Source organism: Opisthocomus hoazin, chromosome 1 (genome assembly GCF_030867145.1).
Source record: "Opisthocomus hoazin isolate bOpiHoa1 chromosome 1, bOpiHoa1.hap1, whole genome shotgun sequence".
Taxonomy (NCBI): Eukaryota; Metazoa; Chordata; class Aves; order Opisthocomiformes; family Opisthocomidae; genus Opisthocomus; species Opisthocomus hoazin.
Window position 1 is genome coordinate 113,249,225 of NC_134414.1, and position 27,082 is coordinate 113,276,306.

Consider the following 27,082-nt stretch of genomic DNA (forward strand, 5'->3'; position numbering starts at 1 on the left):
GGGACGCCAGCACCCGGCACCCAGCTCCAGGAATCTCAGTATCGATTTTGTATATTTTACATTGTTTCTCTTATTATTATTAATATTATTAGTATTATTTGTGTTATTAGTAACACAATTTTATATTCAGTTTGAAAGTCTCTCTCCCTTTTCCTCCTTTTCCCTTCCTCCGCTGGGAGGGTGGGGGTTAATAGAGAGCATTTGCCACTCAGTTTATTGCTGCCCTGCTCTAAACGGTGACAAATAGAAACCTAGAAAATAACAGAAATATCATTACATTTGGAAACCTAAGGACCAAGAGACATGAGGAAATTCTGGAGCAAGGATCGGGTCAGGGAATACTTAAGTAAACTAGACATACATAAGTCCATGGGCTCTGATGGGATGTGTCCACAAGCACTGAGGGAGTTGTCATTGCAAGGCTATTCTTAATAATCTTTAAATTATCATGGAGACTCAGAGAGGCACCTGAGGATGGGGGGAAGTAAATGTCACTTCTGTCCTTAGATGGGGCAGGAAGAAGGGCTAGGGGATCTACAGGCCAGTCAGCCTCACCTCAATCCCTGGGAAGGTGATGGAGCAACTAATCCTGGAAACTATTTCCAGACATTTGAAGAACTACTTCATCACAGACGGTCAGCATGGATTCACAAAGGCAAAAAGTCGTGCTTGACCAAGCTGGTAACCTTGTGTGATTAAATGACTGGCTTGGTAGATGAGGGGAGAGCTATGGGTATTGTCTGCTTTGACTTCAGTAAGGCTTTCGACACTGTCTCCCGTAAGATCCTCATAGAAAAGTTGTTGATATATGGGCTGGATAAGCAGATAGTGAAGTGGAAGTGAAAACTGGCTGAATGGGTGGGCCCAGAGGGTGCTGATCAATAGCATGAGGTCTAGTTGGAGGCTAGTGACTACTGGTGTACCACAGGGGTCAATACTGTGTCCAATCCTGTTTACCAAAGCATGCTTTTATGTGATACTCTGACCTTGAGGCTTGGTTGTAATTAGGTAAAATCTAATTTCAAACAGCTCTGAAATAATTTGAAATCTAAGGAAAATGCTTTAAAGGACACAAGAATTAATCATATTGGAAGTTATAGTTCTGGTAAGCCAACAAATGTTATATACTTTTGTGGTGGGGTACAGAACAAGAATGAAGAAGGCTGCTTTTTGGCTTCTCTTACCTGATGCATGGTCAGGGTCAAGTCAACCCTTCTGGAGAAAACGTGAGGTTAGGCCTCCCTTCTGAGCTAGGAAGGCTGTGCCCTAGGGAGTCTCTTGCAGCCCATGGGTCATGGTTGATTGGATGTGATAAACAAGGAGAGCACCCACAGCAAGAGAGTCTGGTGTTTGTTAGCAAGACATGACAGGAACAAAAACCTAACCCAGCTACACAGATGGGATCATACAGAATTTATTTCTACCCAAAAAAAGTCAATGAATTGCTTGACTGAGAGCAAATTTAAAGAAAAGGACTCACCCTGAGAGAAAATTTTGGGTACCAGGGAGATTTACTTCTATTTTTCTGTACTTAGTAATTTTCAGTGTCTGGATTAAAAAGTCCATTATCCTAGCTTCTATTCTAATGAAACACTGTCTGTATAGTTCAAGAGCCCTATTTTGTCATAAAATGCACACACACAAATTAAAATGCATATATATACACACATGCTTTTGCATTGATAGGAGCTATTTTTATTATTCATTCACTTTGACAACACTGCAGATCCTACAGCTGCATTTTTGTAAAAACTCCTGATAAAAATCATGTTTGGTGTGAAGAGTATCATCTTTGCTACTAGTGACAATGAGAGAAAATACTACGTATTAGATTGCTTATCACTATATGATTTCAAGCATTGGTGACACACATGCATTTAAAAAAAAAGTGAGATGCACACACAAGGGATTAAAACTTTCCCAGGGATGTTAAGAAAAAAATATTCCCACATTTCGTGCAGTACTGGAAGTTAAAAACACCCAAAACAAACAATATTGCAAAGTGAGAAAAATAGGTCTAAGGGCTTCTTATCTCCAAATGCTTTTCTCATTTTCCCACTATTGTGCCAAGTTATTAAGTTATAATGAAGAAGTAAAAACTTATCATAAAACACAACTTCCAGCCGTTTTCAATATATCTATTGGCCTTCCAGAGAAACAGCACTGACTGGATAAAAGCCTTTGGAAGATGGCACCTGCATAAATCTTCTGCTGCTAATTTCTGGAAATATATGTAACACTTGCAGAAAATATCCTCCTTTAACACCTTCCATTTCATTGTCTTTTAAGATCCACTTAATATAAAATTGTAGATGTGTTTTCAGGTTGCAATAGTAATGGTTCAGAATGACAGATGATTTGGACACTTTTGTACCAGCTGCATGGTACAAAGACAGTCTTTCTATCTCTGCCCTGCTGAGAAAGAGTAAATAGACCCATACAGATGAGCTGTAGTGTTGGCTCTGGGAGCTGATGGAGTTTGGCTGTTCCTGGTGACACCTACTTTCTGCGTTTATTATGGCTACAAAGGTTAGTCTATGCTGTCCTAACACTGATAAAGAGCTAAGGCACATGGCTCCTTTGAGAATTCCTTTTTTTTTTCTCACAGGACTATAAGTAGCTTAACACTATAGAGAAGCTAGAACAAAATTTCCTAAAATATCACAAATCAGTACTTCAAATCTGATAAAGACTTCACGCAGAAGCAAGCACACTGATGTTAGAGTTGCACTAGCCTGCAGGTACTGCCAACTAACAACTGTAGTGAGATACTGGAATATAAATACTACTATGTTAAAGACTATGCCACTCTTTCTTCAAAGCATGATTCTTAAATACATGCTCATACGCCTAAGTAAAAAGTGAAATACAAAGACGGAATTGCCAACGGCAAAAAATAACTCAAAAAATTGAGAAGCAAAACTATATATACGTAGTTATGTTGTACATTAATGTATGTATAATCATATACTCATACATAAATATATTTCTACATACATTTGTTTCAGGCAAAGAGTTTTAAGAAGTTGTTTTACTGAGTATTTCTCAAAGTCAGTGCACAGTTCCATTGGTTAAGCCTTCAGAAGACCATGAAACTTTTATTAAAATGATTACAAATTCTAAGGAATTAATCACAAATTTGAGTGGTTCATTGGATGGGAAACGTGTTCTAGGCCTAGGAACATAAACTACAAAATCAAGTAGACCTAGAGTTGGAGGCTGCTGAAGCCAACCATGTGAAAATTTAAAGGCATGTCTGTCTCATTTATGCACCTCACTGACGCCAGACAGCAATATGCAGCCTCAGGCTCCTTCCTAGACCTAAGACTGGTAATGGAAGATCATCATATTGTGCTATTATAAAATTTGATTGCCAGCCAAGAGCTGGTACTTGCTCACACTTACATAGCAAGCAGAAGTTGTGGACACAGTGTCCACAGGAGTTGTGTATTCAGCTAAGTAGAGTTTTGGCTTCCAGTCCATGCCCTAAAAGATTACTACTTCTACCTTATATCCAATGGTTCTTGAAAACATAAGCAAGATCCTTCTGCAGGAATCAGAACCAAAGTTTTATTTCTTGTGACAACTTGCATTTCCCTGGTAAGCGCCCACTGAAGGACAACAAATGTATTCTTCCCTCCTTTTTTCTCCAGTTCTCTGATTAATTGCATTAGCTTGCACATATTTTCACCATAATAGAATGCTAGGTGTAGTTAACTATCATGATACTTAGGGGATCCCAAAATTCTCTTGGGATAAATAACATCTATGAGATTGCATACATAGGATATACAGATATCTTGTTTTTTAGCTTCTTTTAGAGCAAGATGAAAACACTCAGTTCAGCTGAAGTGCCATAGATCTGGGCCCATACAGATGAAAACCTTCAAGAGTCTTAGAAACTTTGCTAACAATTACGTGAATAATCAGGAAGCAAAGCCTGGTCCTCAGAAGCAGCTAAGTGAGCACAGGATAGGTGATGCAGATTTCATTTGAAAATCTACCTAATTTTATTCTTCTTGCCTGTCCTGGGTTCGGCCAGGACAAGGTTAATTTTTCATCCGAAGCCAGGAGGGGACACAGCCGGGCGGGCTGACCCAACCTGGCCAAACAGAGCAGGGTATTCCATACCATGTGCCGTCATGCTGGGTTCTGGTTGGGGGGAGCTGGGCAGCAGAAGGCAGTTGCGGCTCGGGAGCGCGCAGCGGTGGCAGTCAGTGAGAGTTGCTCTCTGCATTCTGCTGTTTTATTTTGTGTATTCTCCTTATCTGTGTCGTTGTTGTCACTGTTCCCTTTGTTGGCTGTTCTGTTAAACTGCCCTTATCCCGACCCACCAGTTTTTGCTTGTTTCTTTCTATTCTCCTCTGCACCCCAGGGGGGGGAGGGGCAGCAGAGCAGCCACGTGGCCCTTTTGTTGCCGACCACAGCCAAACTATAACATTGCCTATGTCCTTCTTTGGACCTAGCTGTAGACACCTAGCTGCAAATACCTATTCCTCAAAGCAGATAATTAGTGCATCCTCTGACTTGATGAAATGATATCAGAAAGAATTATTCTGCTCAAAGTTTAGCATTTTATACACATTACCTATCAAGTTTTAAAAGAGTAGGCTCATACTCTTGCAACAATTTTATATATATATTATATTTCAATAATATTATTATGTCATTCCAAAACAAGATACCCATACTGTATAATGAATATGAACGTTAATGTTCCACTGATTCTAAGTGTCTTTTGACATACTTTTAAAAATTGCCTACAGAGTGTTCTTGTAATGGGAATTTCACACTCTCTTCAGGCTTTGCAAAAACAGTTGTCAAGGAAACTAATTAGTTCCACAATCATAATTGCAATAATGGTGCATATAAAGAAGACCTGATGTTAAATAGTGTAACAGACTTCTTACAATTACTTTGAGAATATGGGAAAGCACTGAAAGGAAAAAGCCCCTAAATACCTATAAAACTATGTTCAGAGAAAAATGTTCTATTCATCTTCTGAAACTAAATTAACTAAGCTGCTTTTTACTCAAATGTCTAGACATCATCTACGTTATCATTTACACAGGCATGTCATGTTTCTCTCAGTTACAGCAGCTACAGCAGCTGTGGTAATAATATGGAATACTTTAAATACCTGTAACAGGTTTAAGTTAGATTATATTCTGAAACAGGTAAGATCCACGTTTCAAATATACAAAATTGAAAAATGGCTTATCCCTCCTATTTACCTAAAGAAAGTTTTATTTATTTTTCTACTTGATAGATATTTTTGTTTCATTGGGACAATAAGCTTTCCTACATTTCTTTTTCCCTTTTCTTCTTCGATCATGTAGTGAAATTCTCTGGAGAGAATCTCTCCAGAGAAAACTCCTTCTCTGGAGATATTCAAGACCCGCCTGGACAAGGTCCTCTGCAGCCTGCTCTAGGTGACCTTGCTTCAGCAGGGAAGTTGGACTAGATGATCAACAGAGGTCCCTTCCAACCCCTACCGTTCTGTGTGATTCTGTGATTCTGTGAAATTTTATTTCTGAATGATGGCAATCACAAGGTACTGTCTGTTTAAAAGCACAGGACCTATTGAGGCCCTGAATTTCAGTCAAGATGGAAATCAACTCTCACTACTGTAATTCAAATGCATAAACCAAGTATTTGTACTAGAACTGGATCTGAACATATTAATGAATTAAAAATACCTTTTCCTTTCTATAAATGCAAGTAACAATGCTTCTGAAATCAACAAATTTCTATGGAATATTAAAAAATTTTGCAGAGATCTTGAGAGAAATTCCCTGAAAATATATTTAAGGAAAACTTGCAATAGACAGAAAACAAATAGTCAGTTATTTCAAACTTTCTCAATGGCACAGTAGTCTATGACTCATTCAAACTCATTGCCAATTTAGTAAGATCAATGTTAGTTAGATGCTCAGACTGCAACACAGGTATTGACATGGTTTACATTTTAATATATTGGCCATTATATTTATTTGGCAACATTTTAATTTGATTCTAATACTCTAGTGGTTTAATACACGGCATACATAAAATACTATGTTAGAGGATTTAGCACCTGATTTTAAAATGGTAATGATGACACTGATCTAATTTGGAATTTTTTATTTAAGATAGCAGCTCATAATTTAGATAAAAAGTTTCAAATCTCTTCCTCACAATATTTGCTTTATAAAAATTAAGAATACCCATAATATAGTGGAAATTACCATAATATTTTAGGTTTATTCTAAATGAAATAGTTTTCATTGTTGCACCAAAATATACCTTTAAATTGGGAAGCAGTAGAACTTGATAAAGTAGTTACTGAAATACGCTCACCCTTAAATACCATGCAGTTTTCCTTAAAAAAAAATCCAAACCTTCTTACTTACATACTTAATATGAACAACATTTCTATAGATTTCAAAGCTTGTAAATAGGCCTAATAGCAGGCTGTATGTTTACCTGCTAGGATCAACCAGTAAGATGTTATCTAAACGACTATTTGAAGTCTTAAGCTCATCAGACCTAAAATAAATACCTTTATTACATGAGTATCTTGAAGCACATGTAGAGATATTTTGAGTTGGACTGAAATCAAGAATTCTAATCACTAAGTTGCTTACAACAGACAAATAAGCAGTACAAGGCAACTTAAAAATGTATAGCAGGTGTATCTTAAACACTATATTTTTTGTTAACTGTCATCATATGGGTTGAAGATTCAATGTTTGTTTTGTATTTACAAATGACATTACTACTAAAAGAAAAGTAGGAAATAGGGTTCAATTGAAGGGTTTTGAATCGAGTCTTTGCTGACAGTAGAGTACTGGGTCTCATGCTTTGTCAGTTAAAGAAGACTTCAGTTAGCTTATGTTCAGCTACACACATTACCGTACTACAAGTAGCAAACAATTCATAGAGAGAAAACACTCTAAAATTAACATACCTGTAATAATGTTTGGCTTTGGTGGCATGCTGAATTCATACAATGTTGGTTCAGAATAACCCAGTCTGTTGGCAGCTGTAATTTGTACTTCATAACTCATGGTCCATTGAAGATGTTCTAAGATGATGTGGTCTCTACTACCCTGCACTTTTTTCTCTAGCCACTGGTCTTCCTTATCTTTCTGTAAAGATGCAAATATTAATTTAAATTCTCAAAATCTCTTGTATTATTTGTCTAAACTATGTGTCTATATGATGCACAAAAAGTATGGAGTTTCATTTATAGAGATTATGAACATTCAAATCATCTAATTTTGGAGTTCTGAGTACTTTGACTTTTTTTGATTTTGACCACTCTTAACCACATTTCCACCGTGTGGATTTAGGGATTTTGTAGACAATCACTTTTAACCTCTCAGTTTTCAGTTTACACTTTGCTCAAATACTAATGTTTATCTTGGGGAACAGCAGGAGAGTTATTTACAAATGCTGCTAAGAATAAATTCTGTAAAAGGTTTATTTTACATAGACGTTTCAGTTACATTTTGATCATTGTTCTTTAAAAGAAACCTGAATTGTTTGTGAATGCAAGCTGTGCTTATACATTAGTTATATAATGAAAACATACACTAACTGTAGCAATATGTGGTACTACAGTAACATTTTGCAAAACAGTTTGTGTGTAACAATATAAACACCATAGAGAAAGTATGCAGTCCTGTGTCTACACTGGTGAGAGGATACATGTAAATCATTAAGATGGTGTTCTAGAGAAAAAAGGGTTCTCATAATTCAGATAATTATTTAAGACACCTATACAAAGGGAACAAATGAGGACTTCAGTTGCAATCTTAGTTCTGGCATTTCATAAATTTGAAGTACTTACCTTTGCAACCACTCCTTCTAGTGCATAATATAGTTAATTATTCCTTATACAAATGAGAATTACAGCATAACTAATAGGTAAAGGGATAAAACAATATATATTGTCAAACACAAAAGCCATCTTGTTCAAAGGAGTATCAATAACAGTCAGTAAGAATCCATGCTGTCCTATTCTTACTAAACATTGAAGTACAATACAGTGGCAAAAACCATGGCTGGAAGCCAAATCCTGGATATCTAACCCACACAGCAACACAGATACAGTCAGTGGATACAAATGTTCCAGGAAAAAAACCCTCCAAACACTGAGAAGTATAACTTTTTGCTGCAGACTACTATGCTTCTCAGCAGCTTACACTTTGGCTGTTCACCGAAACATATTGCTCGACTGATACAAATGTCAAAGAAAATAGCACCTAAATTAGACATTTCAGGGCCCAATCATGCTCCTTATGCTTGATTTTTTTTCTCTCCCCAGTCTCCAGAAAATAGTGTGACACACTAAACTCCTTTATGTGCACTGCTGCAATAACTGATTCACTATGAGCACTGAGTGTGCGTGCTTTTCCACACTGACTTCACCTTTTCTTAAACTCTTTCTTGCTGCTTCTTCACTGGCATTAGTACTGACACATGGTAGTCCTGGGAATGATTAAAATACAGTAAAAGATCTTTTCAGGAACATTTGCAGCATGGTGAAAGTGTCTACTGGGTGCAGCAGCAGACCAATGAAAAACATCAGAGTGGTAGTCACATTACAAACCATGGAAAAACCTAAATACACTGGAGTGAAAATAGTTTAGTCATCATACAGTGAAAATGGTGGTTTTTTGTGAAGAATATTTTCCAGTATCCTCGTGGATAATTTCTGTTGCAATCATCTGGCAGGCCACTGAGTGAATCCACCTATATTTACATTCCACTGAGTGAATCCATTTACATTCTTACTATATCAAAAACGTATTTTTGTATAGCACTGCTAAAATAAAATGAATTAATACCGATGGCAATATGTATATGCAAATACTCCTTAGCAATATTACAAATAGCAATGTTACATAGCATCATATTTTAATGGCTGTTTAAACTGGTATGCTTTGGAAGGAGTTAGGAACAAAAATACTCCTAGATTCCAAATAATATTAACATGAGCGAATTCCGAAGATCCATACATGATCTTGTTGTGTGCACATACGTCTGTATGAATATACTGGGGAATTCCAAAGAGTTTCACAATCACAGAAGGAGAAAAGACATTGGAAAATAAAGATTCAGGCTAGCATGATTCATTCAGGTGGAAAAGACAGCATTTCAAGCAGATCTATGACTCAAGTTGTGTCAGAGGAGGTTTAGATTGGATATTAGGAAAAATTTCTTTACTGAAAGAATGCTCAAGCATTGGAACAGGCTGCCCATGGAGGTGGTGGAGTCACCATCCCTGGAGGTTCTCAAAAATGTGTAGACGTCGCACTTTAGGACATGGTTTACTAGGCATGTTAGTGTTGGGTTGATGGTTGGACTTGATGATGTTAGAGGTCTTTTCCAACCTTAGCGCTTCTAAGATTCTATGATTCTATATTTTGAAAACAAACTTCAGAATTCTATGTGATGAATAGAATGATTTTAAGATTCAGAAGGGTAACCATACAGATTTCTGTATGGGGCTACACTTCTGCAGACATAAGGATAAGTGAACAGGCTGTTGGTCCACAGTTTGGTCAGGTGAAAAATAATGAAAGAGCTGAAATGTGACAGGATACCTGCATGCTATGCCAGAGAAGTGACACCCTAAGTTTGGTAGAAAGTGAAGTCAGCTGGGTGGATTGAGATAAATGAAACAAAGTCCAAGCCCTGAGCTCAAAGAGAACAAAACGTTTTATCAACAGTGAGAAACACAAGCTAGGAGGAAGAAAATTAAGGAAAGTATCTGGAAAGTAAGCTGTATTCTTCTAAAGATAAATACATGAAGTCGTCCACAATAAGCGTTCTTTTGGCATCTTAAAGAAAAAAAGAAAAGAATTGCAATATCCTTCATTATAGCTGTTATTTCACACGCATTTTGAAGTACTTTTTACTAAGTAGAGCTCAGTAACGTGTCCAGATTTATTTTATTATTACTGTAGAAATGGAAAGAGAAGGACAAAAACACAAAACAAGACTCTGGCAGTTAAATCTTCCTACAACCCTCTCTGTTTATGCTAAGACCCTTTATTTGGTAGCTTGAGGAGCAGAAAACACAACTACAAAGGAACACTTCATACCTCATTAGGCTGTTCTATTATTAATACTGCTTAAAATTTATAGAAAGCCCTACATATGACCAGTGTTCTACAACAAATGAAAGAAATTTCGAAACTACAAACTACAGTCTAATTTGAGAGGTCAGTTAACATAAATGTTTTCGATAATAATTTATTATTAGCAGTTGTGTCATTAATATCCACCAACAAACACATATTTGCAGAAACTGCAATCAGATCTGCAGCTTCAGAGATTAAACTGTTCCTTTATTTGCATTTCATTTTGTTTCCTATAATGTGGAAATACTCCTTTACAGGTCACTGATGCTGTGAAACTAACCAATGACTGGCAATTTCTGGGGATCTTACTGTCCATTTCCGTTACTCTTAAGCCTAAGATTCACACTGGCCTCTTCCCAGTATAAGTCTTTGGTTGAAACAAATCTGCCACAATGCCACAGACTAATGACACTAAAAAAAGAGAAAAATTATTATTTCTTAATTGCATGTATATTGGCTTTAAATATAAGCAACAGCGATATTTATCTCAGAAGTGTCTAAGAGCTAGATTTATATGACAGCTGTAAGAAACCTAAGCAGCTATAGACCCTGACAAAAAAGGAGTAAATAAAGCAATGCGAAACTCCAGTCCACCATGACTTGGCTGCTTGTCAAAACTGAGGGCACATCTGACAACAGTGGAAGTAAAGTCAATCCACTGTTTAGGCACCTAACTATTTACTAGTCCAGAAAATGACATCTCTCTCTTTAATGGTCATTTCATACTGTACCCAAGATCACATCCTCTGGGAACTCTTTATGAGTGAGGAAAAGTGATTAACTCCCTTCAGCCCTTTCTGTTACTCTCCATCGTCCCTAAATTGTTGCACTGAAAGTTCAGCTCAAACAGACTTGTTATTATGGTGGTCCCTGTGATAAAAAAAGGTCAGAAGATGCCACACTATCTTGAAAGCTGGCAGGAACAAATCTCAAGAAATGCTCACGGAAGACAATCTAACAGTTTAAAGCAGTGACTTCACAAGAATTCATTACACTAGGATGGTGCTTTGTAAGTCTGGGTAATACAGGACAAATACTGAACAAAGCACAAAATGGCTGATAACATACATAATGTTAAAATACACAGAAAGTCCAAGGATCTGGCAGGTAAAGTGGAACTTGGAGATGCAAAAATATTTAACATTCTAATTCCAATTTTGTACTGAAACTTGGTATGCCAGGGAAAAACAAAACCAACCCCGTCTCTTTTATTTTTTTTTTTCTAGCTTACTGTTGGCACTCTGTGACCTGAAAGAATAGAAACAGAATTCCATTTTCCAATCACCAAGAAGCCTATTTCAATACTTGCTTTTTAAGTGTTATTGAAGTAATTTAGGATATGGTACCACAATCATAACTGAAGACTGTGAACAAATCTTTTCAAGATAATAAGCTGATACGTATTTGCAGGGAAGAGTGGGAAACATTATGCACCAAGCACAAATTCACAATTGCCACATGCAGCTACAGAATATCCATCACGGTCAAAATGAAACTGAGCAGTAAGCACAAAGTTTTGCTTATGACTCTGTGAGTCACGGATGTCATCCTGTACGGTGATCACACATTATTTGCATGCTGTTTCTGGTGCTAAGCTTAACCTGTGTAATATCTTCCAAAGTCCCCTTTGTAGCCTGCCTTCCTCTTGCAGGTCTTTGCCTGGTCACCCACCTGCCCTGAGCTGCTGTGGCAGTCTCTACCCTGTATCCCAAGTGCTCCTTTCTCCTGGCCTTCCTCATCTCCTCATCTTCCCCTTGGTCTGTACAATCTCTTTTACGATCCCCTCTAGCTTTTAGTTTATTACTATAGTCCTTGGTAAGGAACATAGCAGATAATAGGCATTTACAAATTCAGTACACATTTCCCCAGTAATTTGCATGCATAAATCTTTACATCCATTGTGCAACACCAGCAGCTCATCATGTGTGACCCAACCAACACTAGTAGCACCAGAAGCAGAAACAACCAAAGGGGAGCTTGAGTCAGTCCTCATTAAAATGACAGTTACTATGAGAAACGTGGTTAGGGGGTCACCCTCTGCACTGGAAAGGATGTTTCTCTAGGGAATTCCCATCACTGCTCTCCCTGGCTGGCTATTGAGGGGCAATTTTCCTTCTTCTTTCTCTGTTTCCTCCTATTCTTTCCTAAGGTAACTTTGAAGTCATTGTATGTCATCAGCTTCAGACTCCATCGGTGCATCTTCGTAAGACTGTCTTGACTTTCTTTGTGCAACAGCATGAATGAACTTGAGGCTGCTACTCATCAAAATTGCATAGTACCTACTTCTCTGGAATACAGAACAAAATGTGAAACTTCTTATTATCTGACTATAGTTATTAAATCTTGCCCATAATATGAATAAACTGATATCAGGAAAGCAATATCGGACAGAATAAAACACATGATTTCCAGAAAAATAAAACTTACCAATTGCCCTAAACCAGGCTATAATATTGTTATAACATCTTAAAAGGCTGTCCTTCTCCCAGTTTGAAAAAAAAAAAACCTGTATAAAATATAACATAAGGGAACTGACTCTTAAGAAAACAGAAACTGTTATGAAAGATAAAGAAGAAAAAGCCACTGATGTACAGCTTGTTAACTAATATGCTCTTTAAACATGCAAGCAAATACATTGGTCCAGATGCTAGTAATGAGGCTGGCAAGATTTATAGGAAAGTTAATTAAATACGACCAATGGGGAAGATAGAAGAGAAGGAGTCAACAGATAATTAAGAACTTTAAATAGCATCCATTCATTCTGATTAAAACACCAAAAAAAATTGTGACTTTTTGTTGTAGGAAGGGCTTTAATTTAGTCAAATCACTTTTTCAATTGGAAGCTGAAGGAGATATAGATTTGAGGTCCAAGTAAAAGCTGTCTTCTTCAGTAACCTATTAAGTTTCCAGTTACTGCTTAAACTGTACATTTATCTTTCAACAATACACATGAAAAGTGATCTTTTGTACTATAATATTGTACCTTAGTCAAAACACTAGATTAAAATCAAGTTTCCAAAATATGCAGGATAGATCCAAAATCATTTAGTTTACTTAAATTGCAGAAACAGATTAAATTTCATATACTGCGTGCATATATTATATCCAAACAGCTTATTTTCTTCTCTTCTCAATTCTAAATACCTAAAGGCATTGAAATCTAACTAGGAAGCTCAATCTCACAAAATTGCATTGTATCTTCTACTGCATATTTTACCACACTGCTTCTTCTTTACAATTACTTTTATGCCAACTATATTCACTGGACTGAATTTCATTTAAGAAGGTCAATTAAGATTTAGGTATCAGTGATACCAGAGTAACTGGTGGCTATACCCTCAGGCTATTCTGAAAGCTCTACCGATTTTTTCTCAATTGATTTGGAGATACCAGTCTTCTTTTGCTATACTCAGCTCAGGAAAATCATTTTACATGCCAGGTTTAGCACTTTGATAATCCCAGAACTATCATTAAAAAGTCACATTATAGGAAACCGCAGGAAATGTGACAAAAACTATTACAAAATGAGGAACTGGCTTTTCCTTTTTGGGAACACTAATACAGGTTCTGCATTTATTTTCTCAAAGATTGCTTATTTCTGTTAAATACAGTCCTCACTACCTTCTGTTTAACATGCCTAAATATATGATGTTACATTCCCAATCTCTTTTAAACTCTTGAAACAGACACGTAAATTTTCTATTACACTCTGGTAAAATGTCTTTTTACTAGGCGTAGTCGGATATAAGTAGTATAATCTTCCTAAAAGAACACAAGTTATTAGGAAATGCACCCTTTCGAACTAAATTCATTGCTTTTGCCAGCTCTAAAGTTACTTTTTCAACCCAATCATTTCTAAACATAGTATATCAGGAATGGAGGGACATTGTATCTGCTTTAATAATAAAAAAACCCACAATTTTTTGTAGAAAAAGAAATTACACATTGCAGAAAGGCCTGTTTTCTAAACTTGCCAGATTTGATGACAGAACACCAAATCAGACTCTAGGTGACAGAAGAGCAACAAATTTTGCACAATGGCTGTTAAAGAACTGATATGTATGCTGAAACTCATAACAGTCCTAACAATTTGTCATTAGGCTTTTTTAAGCTGAGCCTTGGAATCTAGGAAGATACAAAACATGAAACGTGATCAGATAATTAATCTCATTTAAAATTAATACGGAGCACTGGAATATAGCCTTCTATCTCTAGGATGCTCTCTATCAAGAGATGCATTTATAACAGGTTAATAATTTGCTCTTCAAACAACCCTTAATTATGTAACTTTAATACTTGCTAATTTACTGCACTTTTCAGAGCTGAATACAAATGTTCCTCATTTACCATGAAACAAAACAGAGAATATACTTTTCTTGTTAGAATGAACTTTTAGTTAGAATCATAGAATCATTTAGGTTGGAAAATACCTCTAAGATCATAAATTCCAACCATAAACCTAACACCGCTAAATCCACCACTAAAACACGTCCCTAAGCATCACATCTACATGTTTTTTAAAGACCTCCAGGGATGGTGAGTCAACCACCTCCCTGGGCAGCCTGCTCCAAAGCTTGACGACCCTTTCGGTGAAGAAATTTTTCCTAATATCCAATCTAAACCTCCCCTAGCACAACTTGAGGCCATTTCCCTTCATCTTATCACTTCTTGCTTGGGAAAAGAGACCAAAACCCACCTCACTACAACCTCCTTTCAGGTAGTTATAAAGCGCGATAAGGTCTCCCCTCAGCCTCCTCTTCTCCAGACTAAAAAAAACAAGTTCCCTCAGTTGCTTCTCGTAAGATTTGTGCTCTAGACCCCTCACCAGCCTCGTTGCCCTTCTCTGGACACGCTCCAGCAACTCAATGTCCTTCTTGTAGTGAGGGGTCCAAAACTGAACCTAGTACTCGGGGTGCAGCTTCACCAGTGCTGAGTACAGGGGAAGGATCACCTCCCTGTTCCTGCTGCCACACTGGTCCTGACACAAGCCAGGATGCTGTTGGCCTGCTTGGCCACCTGGGCACACTGCTGGCTCATCTTCAGCTGGCTGTTCACTGACATCCCCAGGTCCTTTTCAACCGGGCAGCTTTCCAGCCACTCTTCCCCAAGCCTGCAGGATTGCTTGGGGTTGCTGTGATTGAAGTGCAGGACCTGGCACTTTGCCTTGTCAAGTCATACTTTAAGGGGAGCAGCGTGCTTTTATTTCCTTTCCTTTTTTTTTTCTTTTTTTTTTTTTTTTAATAATCTAGTATTAGCAACCTAATCACAAGAGAAAACATATACCACTTTTTTTTTCCTTTTGTAGTATGCAAACCATTTTGTTACATGTCAGATCATATCAACAGTCTTCTCTACATTAAAAGCAGGTATTACTAAGCAAACCCCACCTATTTTAATTAACTGAAATACTTACACTTCTGTATTTGACAATATATTCCAGAATGGGGGCACCTCCATCATCTTGTTTAGTTATGCTAAGTTTAAAACTCTTGCCGCTTCCTGGTTGTCCATGAACAGAAGGGGGGCTTGGTTCCCCTAAAGAAAGAAAAAGAAAGTCGATAATAATAATTCAGCAGTAAGGTAAGTCTTAAATTACAGCTGGGATCTTGTCCACAAGATTATTAATCAAAATCTTTAAAATCAACATGATCCTTCCAAGCACTGCAGAATATCCTTAAAAAGTGTGTTAAATACTTGGCTCAAAGAATGTTCTAATGTAGATTAATTATCTCACACAAGGAAACAAACATATGTTAAGTATAAAAGAAGTATTTGTTTCTTTGGAACTTTCTGTCTTTTGACACTTTCAGATATAATTTACTTCAGAAATGTTTTAGCGATCAATCCAGCAAGGCTGGTAAGCCGCTACTCACACTAAAGTTTAAAACTAACACTATCTTACAGGAAGCATCCTCAACACTAAGCATGACCTTTAGTTCCATATGCAAGATTTAAATTGTAGTATAGATATTAGGTAAATTAACTCTTAGATAAATGTGCCAAGGCAAAATTAGATACTTTTAGAGTAGTCTACATTAAGAATAAATGTAAAGAATAAGATTTCCCAAAGCAAAACCAATTTTCTCTGTAATAAAAAGGCTAAAAATAATCTTAAATGTACAACTGAAGGGCTAATAGCCAGCTTAAGTCACTTTGCTAATGGAAACTCACAGACTAATTATAATTTCCATACACAATGCCCATTATAAACTTTTAAATCAGATCCTAAATTAACATGTGTTTTCATACTGAAGTCTCTTATCTTCAAAATATCTGTAAATTTGCACTCACACAGAGACATACAGTTGCTTTAGAAATATTTGTAATATTTGTGTTTATCCCTTATCAAAGTAAAGATAAATTGACTTCTCAACATAAAATTTACCTAGCTTTCTATCGGATAACATATACATATATATATAAAAACATATATATATTCTATCAGCTTCTGTCACTTATCTATCAGGTATAATGTTCCATATGAATAACAGCATTTTATTTCATCTGTCGTTCAATACATTTAGAATATGCATATGTTTTAATCAAAAAGAAATTTGAAATCTGCCTCGTTACAGGTTTTGGACAGAAGAAATGTATCAATAGGAACATAATATAATAACATTGAAATATTTTGTGTTCTTTGTAGTTGCATGACTTTTATTGTTCATTCCTTTAGGGCCAGTATTCTTAACCATGCTGAGTAACGTCCTACTCAGAAAACAGTTCAGTTGCAACAGATTTATGAGGTATTAGTATAGTAATAATTGCTGTCGTATTTTGGTATACCTGTTCGAGTACTATACAGTGCCATCTGGTAATTCCTTTATTTTTCTTCTGCCTTTGTGTTTAATTAATTTATTATTGTTTGTTTTTAAAAGTAATTTGAGGAAATATTTTTCCTCAGCCCTTAATATTTAAATCCGAATTTCTTGCCTATAAAGGTTACTATAAATATAAAATAGGCTTGGCAGCATTTATAATTTGCATGTAATCAGAGTTAAAACAATTTATTCCCACTATTTTTCCATAGCTTAAGATTTCTGTTTGAGGCTTGATAATTGCAAAATTCGTGCCAGCATAGTTTGCTGAAGAAATTTCTCTGGAAACAGCCAATTGATTTCTCACAGATATCTACAATATCCTGAGTGTAAAAGAGAAAAAAGTCCTTAATCTAATATCTTTCATGGTTTGTGCTCTTCAATATAAAACAAAGATCTGTATACATCTCAAAAATACAGATAATGGGATAAATTCTCCAATTTAACTTCATTCATACTACTTGGGGGGAGGCAGGAATAATAGGAACAAAACATGATTTCTAAGAAACAACATAAAGGCTGATGTTATACACTGGGAAGTAGTGTACAAATATAAAACATATTATCCACAGTGAATCCTGGTTGAAATTTTTAGCTGATCCGGAGATAAAAAAAATGAATAATAATTTAAATTTTCATTTAATAGCACAAGTATTACTCACGGACAGGTAAGGTTTGAAAGATCTCGATTTTACTGTACTCTCCTTGCCCTTTTCCATTTACAGCAGCTACTTTGATTTCATATGTCGTATTTGGTTCCAAATTGCTGAGAACGACCATTGCTAAAGGAAAGGAAAGAAAAAATATGGGAGCAAAATTTGAAAAAGCAATACATTAAATAAAACGGCAACTTCATAATTTGTTTGCTTCACTTCCACCGTAGAGTCCCATTTTCTAATAGTTCAGTGGTTCTAAACTTAGATTTTTTGCTGAGTGCTAATAGTCCCTTTTTTTTCATCTGCATAAAATCTTTGATGGAGAAAATTATGTTTCTGAAGGAATTTAATATCAGTGTTGCAGAAGCCATAGGCAACAATTAAGGTCCTTGTTGGGGACTGATATTTTATGTTCAGCTTATGAGCACAGGAGACATGAATCTGGTAAAAAATTACAAAGTTTCCTTTCTCCTAGCTGGCAGTGGGCTTCTGATGCACGTTCAAGCCACCTTCATACAGTTCATAATTTGCAGTTTTTCCTTCATGTAGAGCAGTATCAACCATCCTTGGTTTATGCTCCCGGATGAAGCTACATGCACATTGGTGGTGAATTACTGGTGCTATGCTCTCCCAGTCCAACCGTGTATTCAAGACCTAAAATGACAGGTAGCTATGATGATCATAGGAAGAGTTCTGAGTTATCTACTAAGGACCTGAAAGTGAATTAGGTATGTTTGTATATATTTAAGAGGTAGTGTATGGAAATCATAGAATCATAGAGTCATAGAATGGTAAGGGTTGGAAGGGACCTTAAAGATCATCTAGTTCCAACCCCCCTGCCATGAGAATGCATATTAAATTACAGCAAAATAAAAAAGTGATTTGGGAGTCAAACAGCTTTGAACTTAGGACATGCTTTCAGCAATCAAGACTGAATCCCTGGCAGCAATCTTTCACACAGCCTGAACCTATCTCTACGATTTTACCTGGAGATGCCATCAGAAGCAGAAAACGAGTAAAACCTTGCTGAAAATAATATTGTACAGCAGTAAGAATATTGTTGCTGTAATGTACAGCAACAAAACCAGAAACAAAACCCAGGCAACAGATGTTGGATTCCAGTTTCCTTTATGGGAATACACTATTATATATTACCATAGTACTGTATATTACTCATATCAATCTTGAGTATGTACTTGGTAACTTCGATCCACACAGAGTTCTTGGACCATTACCCCACCTTTATAAGAAAGATTCCTTTTTTGTTTCTACAGCAAGTGACTGCTTGCTGTTTGCAAGCTCTGTGATGAGCTCTCCAGATGTCAGATTCGTACCAGGGAATGGACATAATTGGATGGACTTTACTTGAAGCACATCAGTATTTGTCTTGCCCAGAAAATCAGGGGCTGTATCATCTTACAGAAGGATATAAGAATTGTAATGTCTTCAGAAAGCGCCAGTAGTCTCTTTCTGAGTCTCTAGGGAGCCTAGTTTTTTTCATTATAAAGGAGTATTTTAATTGTTGCTTTAGGCTTGCTTTTCAAGTTATATGTTTAATGAAAGTATAATTATTTCTGATAGTACTCTTTGTTATTCTTTTGAGTCCAGATTTATTAGAATTTCTATTTCTTTAGTTTCTGCAGCAGACATAGGTCCCATGACACGTGGAGCTAAAGCGATTTAATGAACTTTGGAAAAACAGTAACTTTTAAATTTCACACTCTATTATGAGCGCTTTGCATGAATTTGCCATTGAAACACGGTAACTGATTTCTTGTAAACAAAACAGTAGAATTGTGTGTCTTCCAGCACATTTAACTTTACCATTTTCATGAGATTTAAAAATATCAAACTGCAAAGTAGAACCATGTAATGAAAAAATAAAGTACCTTCATGAGAATAAGAATAAAATTTGGAGAAGAGAAGGATTATGTTACGTAACACTCAGTCATGGTAAGATGAAATTTAAAACCTAAACCAAGCAGTAGCAGTGTTTGACTTGCCTTTCAGCCATGATTACTTTCCAAGGCTGAATAATTCCTCTGAAAAGAAACCTCAGGCCATACTAAAAATTAGTGTTACTGTAAATGTTTTTAAAATTTAAACAACATAAAAGCATGACTATGTGTCCGCACAATAAAATGCAAATGTGTTAACTACATAAAACCTAAGGATCTATTTCTATAAACACTTGAGTGACTCCTGGGACCTATCTACATGAATAAAATTACTTATATATGCAGTATTTAAGGAATCAGTGTGTACTTTAGAATCCCCTGCACAAAAATATGTGTCTAGATACAATGACTCTCACAAATACATTTATGGAATTAACCCAATTAAATCTTATGGCATAACATGTCCTCAAAAACTGGAATCACTTGGTATCAGAGATGACATGATGCTAACATATTTTATACATAGGAAAAAAATTATAACTACATCCTCCTGGAAACCAAAGAAGAGAACTATTCTCCATAAGAATACTGATTAAGGAACTGTCCCACAGTTTGAAACAAAAGTGGTGCAGGGTTTAAAAGTAATCTAAAAGTTGTGAAAGCTTTCACTCCTTGCTAAGTATTTTACAGTTTTGAAATATGTAGATAATGGAAGAATATACTTGATAAACTAATTAATTTTTTTTAAGGTACATATCTGTCATTTATGTATAAAATCAGCTTATTCGTCTTTCAGTATACAAATGAAACTCTTCTTACAAATGTCCATAGCTCACAGCCCTGGCCACAATGGATATTTTGATTAGTTATCAATGATCACTGAAGTAATTAGCTGTAAAATTTCAAGCAATATTCTGAAAGAAATATAGGACTTTCACTTTCAACATGTGAATGTGAAAAAATTGGTCTACTGCATACTGTATGTGCGAATTATGCCATTGGCTTATTCAATGGCATATATCAAGTCCCCAATATATTGAAACTGAAATTAATTTATTCCTTTCAGAATATGATTTGAAATTTTTCAGTCTTTTTCTATGTGTCCTGTCGATCTGCTTCTGTTTTTATATTGTCTTCTTTATCACAGTATCTCCATGCTTTATCTGAAGAATTCAGTTTTGTACATTAATTGATTTTGCTGGGATTGTTCACTTGGTGACTGGTTACACTGAGAAGTATACTTAAGAACTACTCCAAAGAAGAATAAACAGAAGATTCTCTGTGGACTCTGCAGGCATTGCTGGGCTCAACTAACATGATGCACAACAGCTCAGACCGTGGTGTTTTCCACTTATAAGAAGATAGACAAGGAGGCTGCATATCACATGGTACCCTTGGAAGAGATCATAACACAAGAAGTTACTGGTTAATTTGGTTTTGGTTTAATATACTATATAGAGAGTTTAAAACAAAACTTTAAATACTTGTTTTGACAGGCTATGTGAGGAATGTTGTTTATTTAAAATTTTGTAGATCAGAATTTAAAAAGAAACACAACAACCAAAAGGAACTAAACCTTATCAAATAGTAAAACAGTTTAAACTATTCTGTGGCAAGAATCCTAAAGTTTAAGCAAAACTAAAGATAAAGTCTTTATTTTTTATTCTACAGATTCTTCTAATTTTTAAGCAAATATAAAACATTAAAGGACAAACACAATGCAGGAAAAAAATCACAAAAATTTTTATATTAGATGAGATAGACAAAAATGCAGAACTCCATACTTTTTCAAATACAGAGTGTAAGCATTTCAGCTAGAGAAGTTTAATTTCTTACTGCACAATTTTAACTGCTATCAAGATGAACCATAGGAAAATAACATCTGACACAAGATTTGCTGTGAAATAAATTCTACCATAAATCCGAGTCAGTAAAAACAAAACAAAAATCCCCAGCTGCTTTTCTGGTCCAGGAGTAGATTGTTTATATTACCTTATTACAGTAGAATGAGAGGGGAAATTTCTGGTGTATGAAATTGTCTTTTCACCACAGGAAACCTACCTCAGAAATCTTCTAAGGGCTATGATATATTACATAAACCATCACCAAAGCAAAGAAGGTTATGGGAACTAATAGTACAGTTACACTACATTAATCCCAAAGTAGATCTTATATGAGATTAATTAACAGAAATATCAGACCAATTTATTGTTCTCTTTGGAGAGCTACCTGTCACATAGAACAATGTTCTTCCCATTCCAAATTCAGTCCCTTGAAGATGTCAGATCTGACTAAAGTAGGATATAAATTTATTTTGAAACAAAGTAGCTGAGACAGCTCATTGCTGAAATATCATCTTCATTCTTATGTATTTCAGACAGTGGCAGAAGCGCGAAATTTCTGTCAAAGAAGTATTAAAAATTTTAGGATGCATGCATTTTTATATTTTTATTTCTCTGTAGTCTGAATCTCTGTTATTATGCAGATTGAATGCACATCGAATACAGTGCAGGCTAAGAAGTGGTGTGTTTTGATTTGGCAGAATTTTACTCATTTTTTCACTACTCTCAAGGAAAAACTGAGTCCCCTCAAAATACCTGAATCTCTTTCAGGGGAAAAAATGAATAGCATTTTTATGCAGCTTAAACAGGTTTCTCTTTATGGTGATGACTCCTGTTCTGTTAGAGAGAGAAGAAAAAGACATGGGAAGAGAGCAGTGAGGAACCTGTGGTAATAGGACATGCGAGGAGAAAGCTGAGGAACCTGTGGTAGTATTGTATTAAGGTTCCGTATGAATGTCTTAGATTTTTGTAGAAGTCACACAATCTGAGGAACTTCTCCCAAAACCACTGTCTGCCTGAGACGAGCAATATGGTTTTATTTAATCGATGTGTTTGCACAATAGGAGGAAGAGTATAAAAACTTTTTTTCTAGCTGAGCCTGACAGAGCTGGCTACAGAAGTGTTGACAAAATGAAGTCAGAAATTGCCAAGGGGGAGAAATACAGGAAAAAAATAAAAAAGGATTTTGCCACACAACAGGCAAAATGTTTATTCATATGCAGAAACAGTCACACTGTCTCAGTTCCATCTGTCTGCCTTGCCCAAATAACAATTAATTTAATATATACTGATTCAAGCATCTGGCTATAATGTCAGAATTCAACTAACACAAATAAATGAACTTTAATAATGAAAATATTTCAAGTTGCACATTATATGAAAAAACATAATGGTAGCGAATCCTACTGCCAGTGAAATCATTGGTATAAATTCCATTAATATATATCAAGACAGGATCAAGCCTGAAGACATTCCCTGAAATGTATGCTCAGAAACAAAAGTAATCATTTTAAAAATCAGAGAACATGGATCTATCAGGAATTTCCATCATTCTTTGCACTATAATGGATAATTATTGCATTATTTTGGAATAAAAGTTGCAGTGGCTTAATTAACTGTAAATATAAAAAAACCCCTGTGAATAAAGAAATATACTGTGGTAAATCAGATATAATTAATATAACATAATGTTCACTAACATGAATAATTTCCTTATAAAATACTGTCAGTAGCTGATATAAAAAATGTACTTGGCAAAAATTGCTTTAAAATTTTGTGTATAGCACCTAGAACACAATTATTCTGTTGAGCTCCTTTCCTCCATATTTAATTTTTATTTGTATTGGGTAGGATTCTGAGATGTCAGTAATACAAATTGAACCAGAAGTAGCATTAGCACCCTACAGTCATTCAGGGGATTATCTTTGATACCTATTTTTATTGAAATAAAACTAATAAGAAAAGATTAAGTCATTCATGGGAGAATTATAGTTTTAAAATGTACAGTGCTATAAATTAATGGAAATAAAGCAAGCAAGAATGTAATCCAAACCCCCTAGAAAACAGCAAATTTGTGTATTGACAACATAGTTTATAATATATTGAATCGGCACGAATCCAGAAGATAGTAGTTCTCATTTAGCATACTTAGGGTGTAACAATGAATGGGTTTTCTTTAGAAGTTCATTTTCTAGTTTATTTATTTAAAAAGCAACCTTCATTCAACCTGTGTTTAATCTAAATCACAGCATAGCACACAGTTTAGGGAAAAAAAAAATCCTAGGAGAAACATTCCTGGAACAAAAGCAATTTACTGAGATGAATCATTGTATTAATAAACTGTTCTGATAACCTTATTCAGAAAAGAAACATGCTTGCATGAACAACATATCAAATAATTCATTTACACAAACCAGAAAAATGAAAAATTATTAATTGTATGCAATATTTTTAGGCTATAGGCTTAGAAAATATATTTGTACTCCCATTGATAAAAGAGCCCATATTATCATGATATCTTCTCTAAATTTATATGCTATATGCATTTGGCAATAATATAGACTACTTTATGAACAAATTCTGTCACTGTGCTGATTAGTCTTTTATCCTACCAGCAATCCTGTGTAACTAGGATCTACCTTTGGTAGATTTTGGTTCTTATCATCAATAAAATGCAATTCATTTTTCAAACATATATTCTAACTTAAAATTAAACAAAACCATGCTAACTTTACTGTTATCCTACAGCTGTCTAAAATGCTTTGTACTTCTCCATTGCTTTCAGTGTATGGCAAAATCTCTTTTGATTACTATCAAAATATTACTTGCAAACTGGAAGTAGTTCCTTCAACTATCTGTAGTTCAGTTCTTTGTTAACTAACGTTTTCTTAGCTGCTATTTTCCTTAGTTCGCTGAAGTTGCAGATGACTTGGATAATAGTATGTCATACACTAACCCAAAGGACAGGAATGTATACAGCCAATTCTCCTGGCCCACAGTACTCCAGTACAGTGTACATCAAAAGAGAGTTTTCTTCTCACTATCTATCCCTTGCAATTTCAGTTTCCTGTATACAAAATCTGCTACTGTTATTTAGTTAAATCTGACTACTATAACAAAGCTCTATTCTACCTGTTCTCATATCTGGCCTTTCATTGCTTAGAAAAGGTTTAAAGATATTTCCACATCCTTAGTCTGATGTGTGTGCAAGGTGGGGTAGGTCAGGAGAAGATATTCTTAATCAAAAATTCTATTATATCTAATGTTAATGCTTTTAGTGCACCTTTTGCAAAAGCAAACTTCCATAATTACAAATTGCCAAAATTTCTGGGAGAACATGAGGTATCACTATGAATTCCAATTTGTCATTCTTGTTTTTCAGGCAGAAACCTTCTAATAATACAAAATGAGAATATCTAAATACCTAACAAGAAAATATAAAGTGTGTAATGGATATATTGACTATTCATCAAATAACATATTTTTTGACCTAACTTTCCTGATTTTTTATATCACCAGCATTAGAACTCATGTAGTCAAATTTTCCTTTCTCTTTAATTCCTTTAGTTTCATTATATTCTTATATAACCCAACATTTCGGTCCACACGTCAGCTTCCCTTTCTTCATGTTTGACACAGCACTGGTTATATTCAATTGTTCTGTAGTGTCCTTTTATAAATATCCTATTTTGCTATTTTGATTACTTTCTATTTATGTAAACTAATACATTAGACGTTGGTTTAGTTTTCAGTAAGAATTATCTTACTTACAAAATTATACTTTTTGCAGCAGAGAACAAAGCCGATATGTTTTTTATCATGCTAACAAGATGTACTCCTTTTCCTCAACTGTAACAAAACACATTAAAATACACAGATAACTCGAAGGTTTACTGAGTATTGGGATGACATATCTTTTGAAAAACCCCGTCCCTTTCCTCTGTCTTTCTCTGAGACGTTAGTTTTAAAATTTCCTGTTCTATCTTTACGATGACCAAAGCCAACTGCTTAACACCAAATCTTTAAAAATTGAGTTAACTTCCCTAAATGGTACTTGTATCTCTCAAAGGGAAGCAAAATGGAGGGGAAGAAACAGGAAAAGGAAGAGAGAGAAGAGGAGGGAAGGGGAAAAGAAGAGAAGAAAGAATGGACAATAAAAAACTTATGAGGTACCACCATATTTACAGTTTGGGAGAGAGAATGCTTGAAACAGTTGCTATTCCCTGTAGAAGATCTTGTTATGCAAAATAAAGGCATACTTCATAAACTGATTGTTTACACAATTGAATCGGCTGAAATGGAAATACATATTGAGCTTAAAACCCACACAATTTACATGCATTTCAAAAACAAATGCTCTTTGAATAATGTAACTTTTAAAATGTCAGGTCTCCAAGTACTCATTAGCCCTTCGTTCTATCATTAAGATAGAATCAGGTCAGGATGAAAGACTTTCATAGGAGACGCATGCGGCAGGCTAACACATCCAAACAAGGCTGCGTAGCTGATTGTCACCATCATGGCAGACTGCCTATTTGGGCTACATGTGGAATTGTCAGACTGGGGGAAGTTTATTGTGTGTCCAGAAACACAAAGAAACCAGATAGGGTCCAGCAGAGAGCTATCAAGAGGAGCCTAGGGCACATGAACAACAAGTAGATGCTAAGGCTTATTTAGTCTGTTGAAGACAATGCCAAGTGGAGATTGAATAATCACCTACCATTCCTTTGCAGCAGACAGAAACAATGGTGTGAGACTCTTCCCAACAGTGGCAAATAGCATAACAAGAGCAACAGTCACAAGCTGCAACTAGGCATGTTCAGACCAGATATTAGAAAAACTTATTCACTGGGAGAAAAATGAAGCATTGAAATGGGTTACAGCAAGACAAGAGGGCGAGGAATCTTCACCCTTGGAGGTTAAGACTGAGTTAGACAAAGCCATGCCTGATCTGATCTAGGATTGGCACCAGTCCTGCTTCAAGCAGGAATTTTGGACCAGATAAACTCCAGATGTTAGTCCAACCAATCTTTCTATGATTCTATAAATTAAAGGGGAATACTACCTTCGTTCTTGGAACCCAATTTTCTCCTCTTCTGTAAAACTACTGTGCACTTCGTAATGCAAGGAATTTAAAGTCTACTGATTGGACAATCAGCCAGCTGCTTGAAAAGGGCTATACTTAAAACTTCTTATGAAACAATAAAACAGTATATTAAAATCAATAGGGATTTGAACTGCTACCAGATATTCCCCCAGTCATGCAAAAAGAAAGTATTGTTCAAAATACTGTCTAACATATGACTAATGTTCTAAGTATAGCAGCATGAAGGTTCATTGTTAAATATTCACGTGACTGTAATTGCTACAATTTTAATAGTACAAATTATACGAAACTCATAGAATTATTGTTAAATATCAAATCAGATTAATTTAAACTTTTCTATAAATCAAATTAATTTTCTGTAGACATTAATTTTAAGATTCTCCCATAATGAAATTTTCTAGGCCACTGATACACCTGATCTTCCACTGGCAATATGGACACATAAAGACAATAGAATTAAATCTTCTAAGTAATACTTTACAGAGTGAATATTATATACATTACTAAATACTGAATACTAAATACTGTACTACATTACATAGTAAAGGAATAACTGTGTTAATCTCATTGCAGAAGGGCAATCAAGGCCCTTATTAAAAGCTTTTACATGGTTTCATTTATCCAATTTT

At 35.5% G+C, this 27,082-nt stretch overlaps 1 protein-coding gene across 1 annotated transcript in view; it reads right to left on the reverse strand.

Annotated features, from left to right (window-relative positions):
• NCAM2 (neural cell adhesion molecule 2) overlaps positions 1 to 27,082 on the reverse strand; it is a 348,076-nt gene that overhangs the window by 31,521 nt on the left and 289,473 nt on the right. The window contains exons 13-15 of the mRNA XM_075433489.1: positions 17,614 to 17,733; positions 15,547 to 15,668; positions 6,950 to 7,130 (exon numbers count right to left, since the gene is read on the reverse strand). Coding sequence (XP_075289604.1) covers positions 6,950 to 7,130; positions 15,547 to 15,668; positions 17,614 to 17,733 — 423 coding nt within the window. The remainder of the gene's footprint in view (positions 1 to 6,949; positions 7,131 to 15,546; positions 15,669 to 17,613; positions 17,734 to 27,082) is intronic.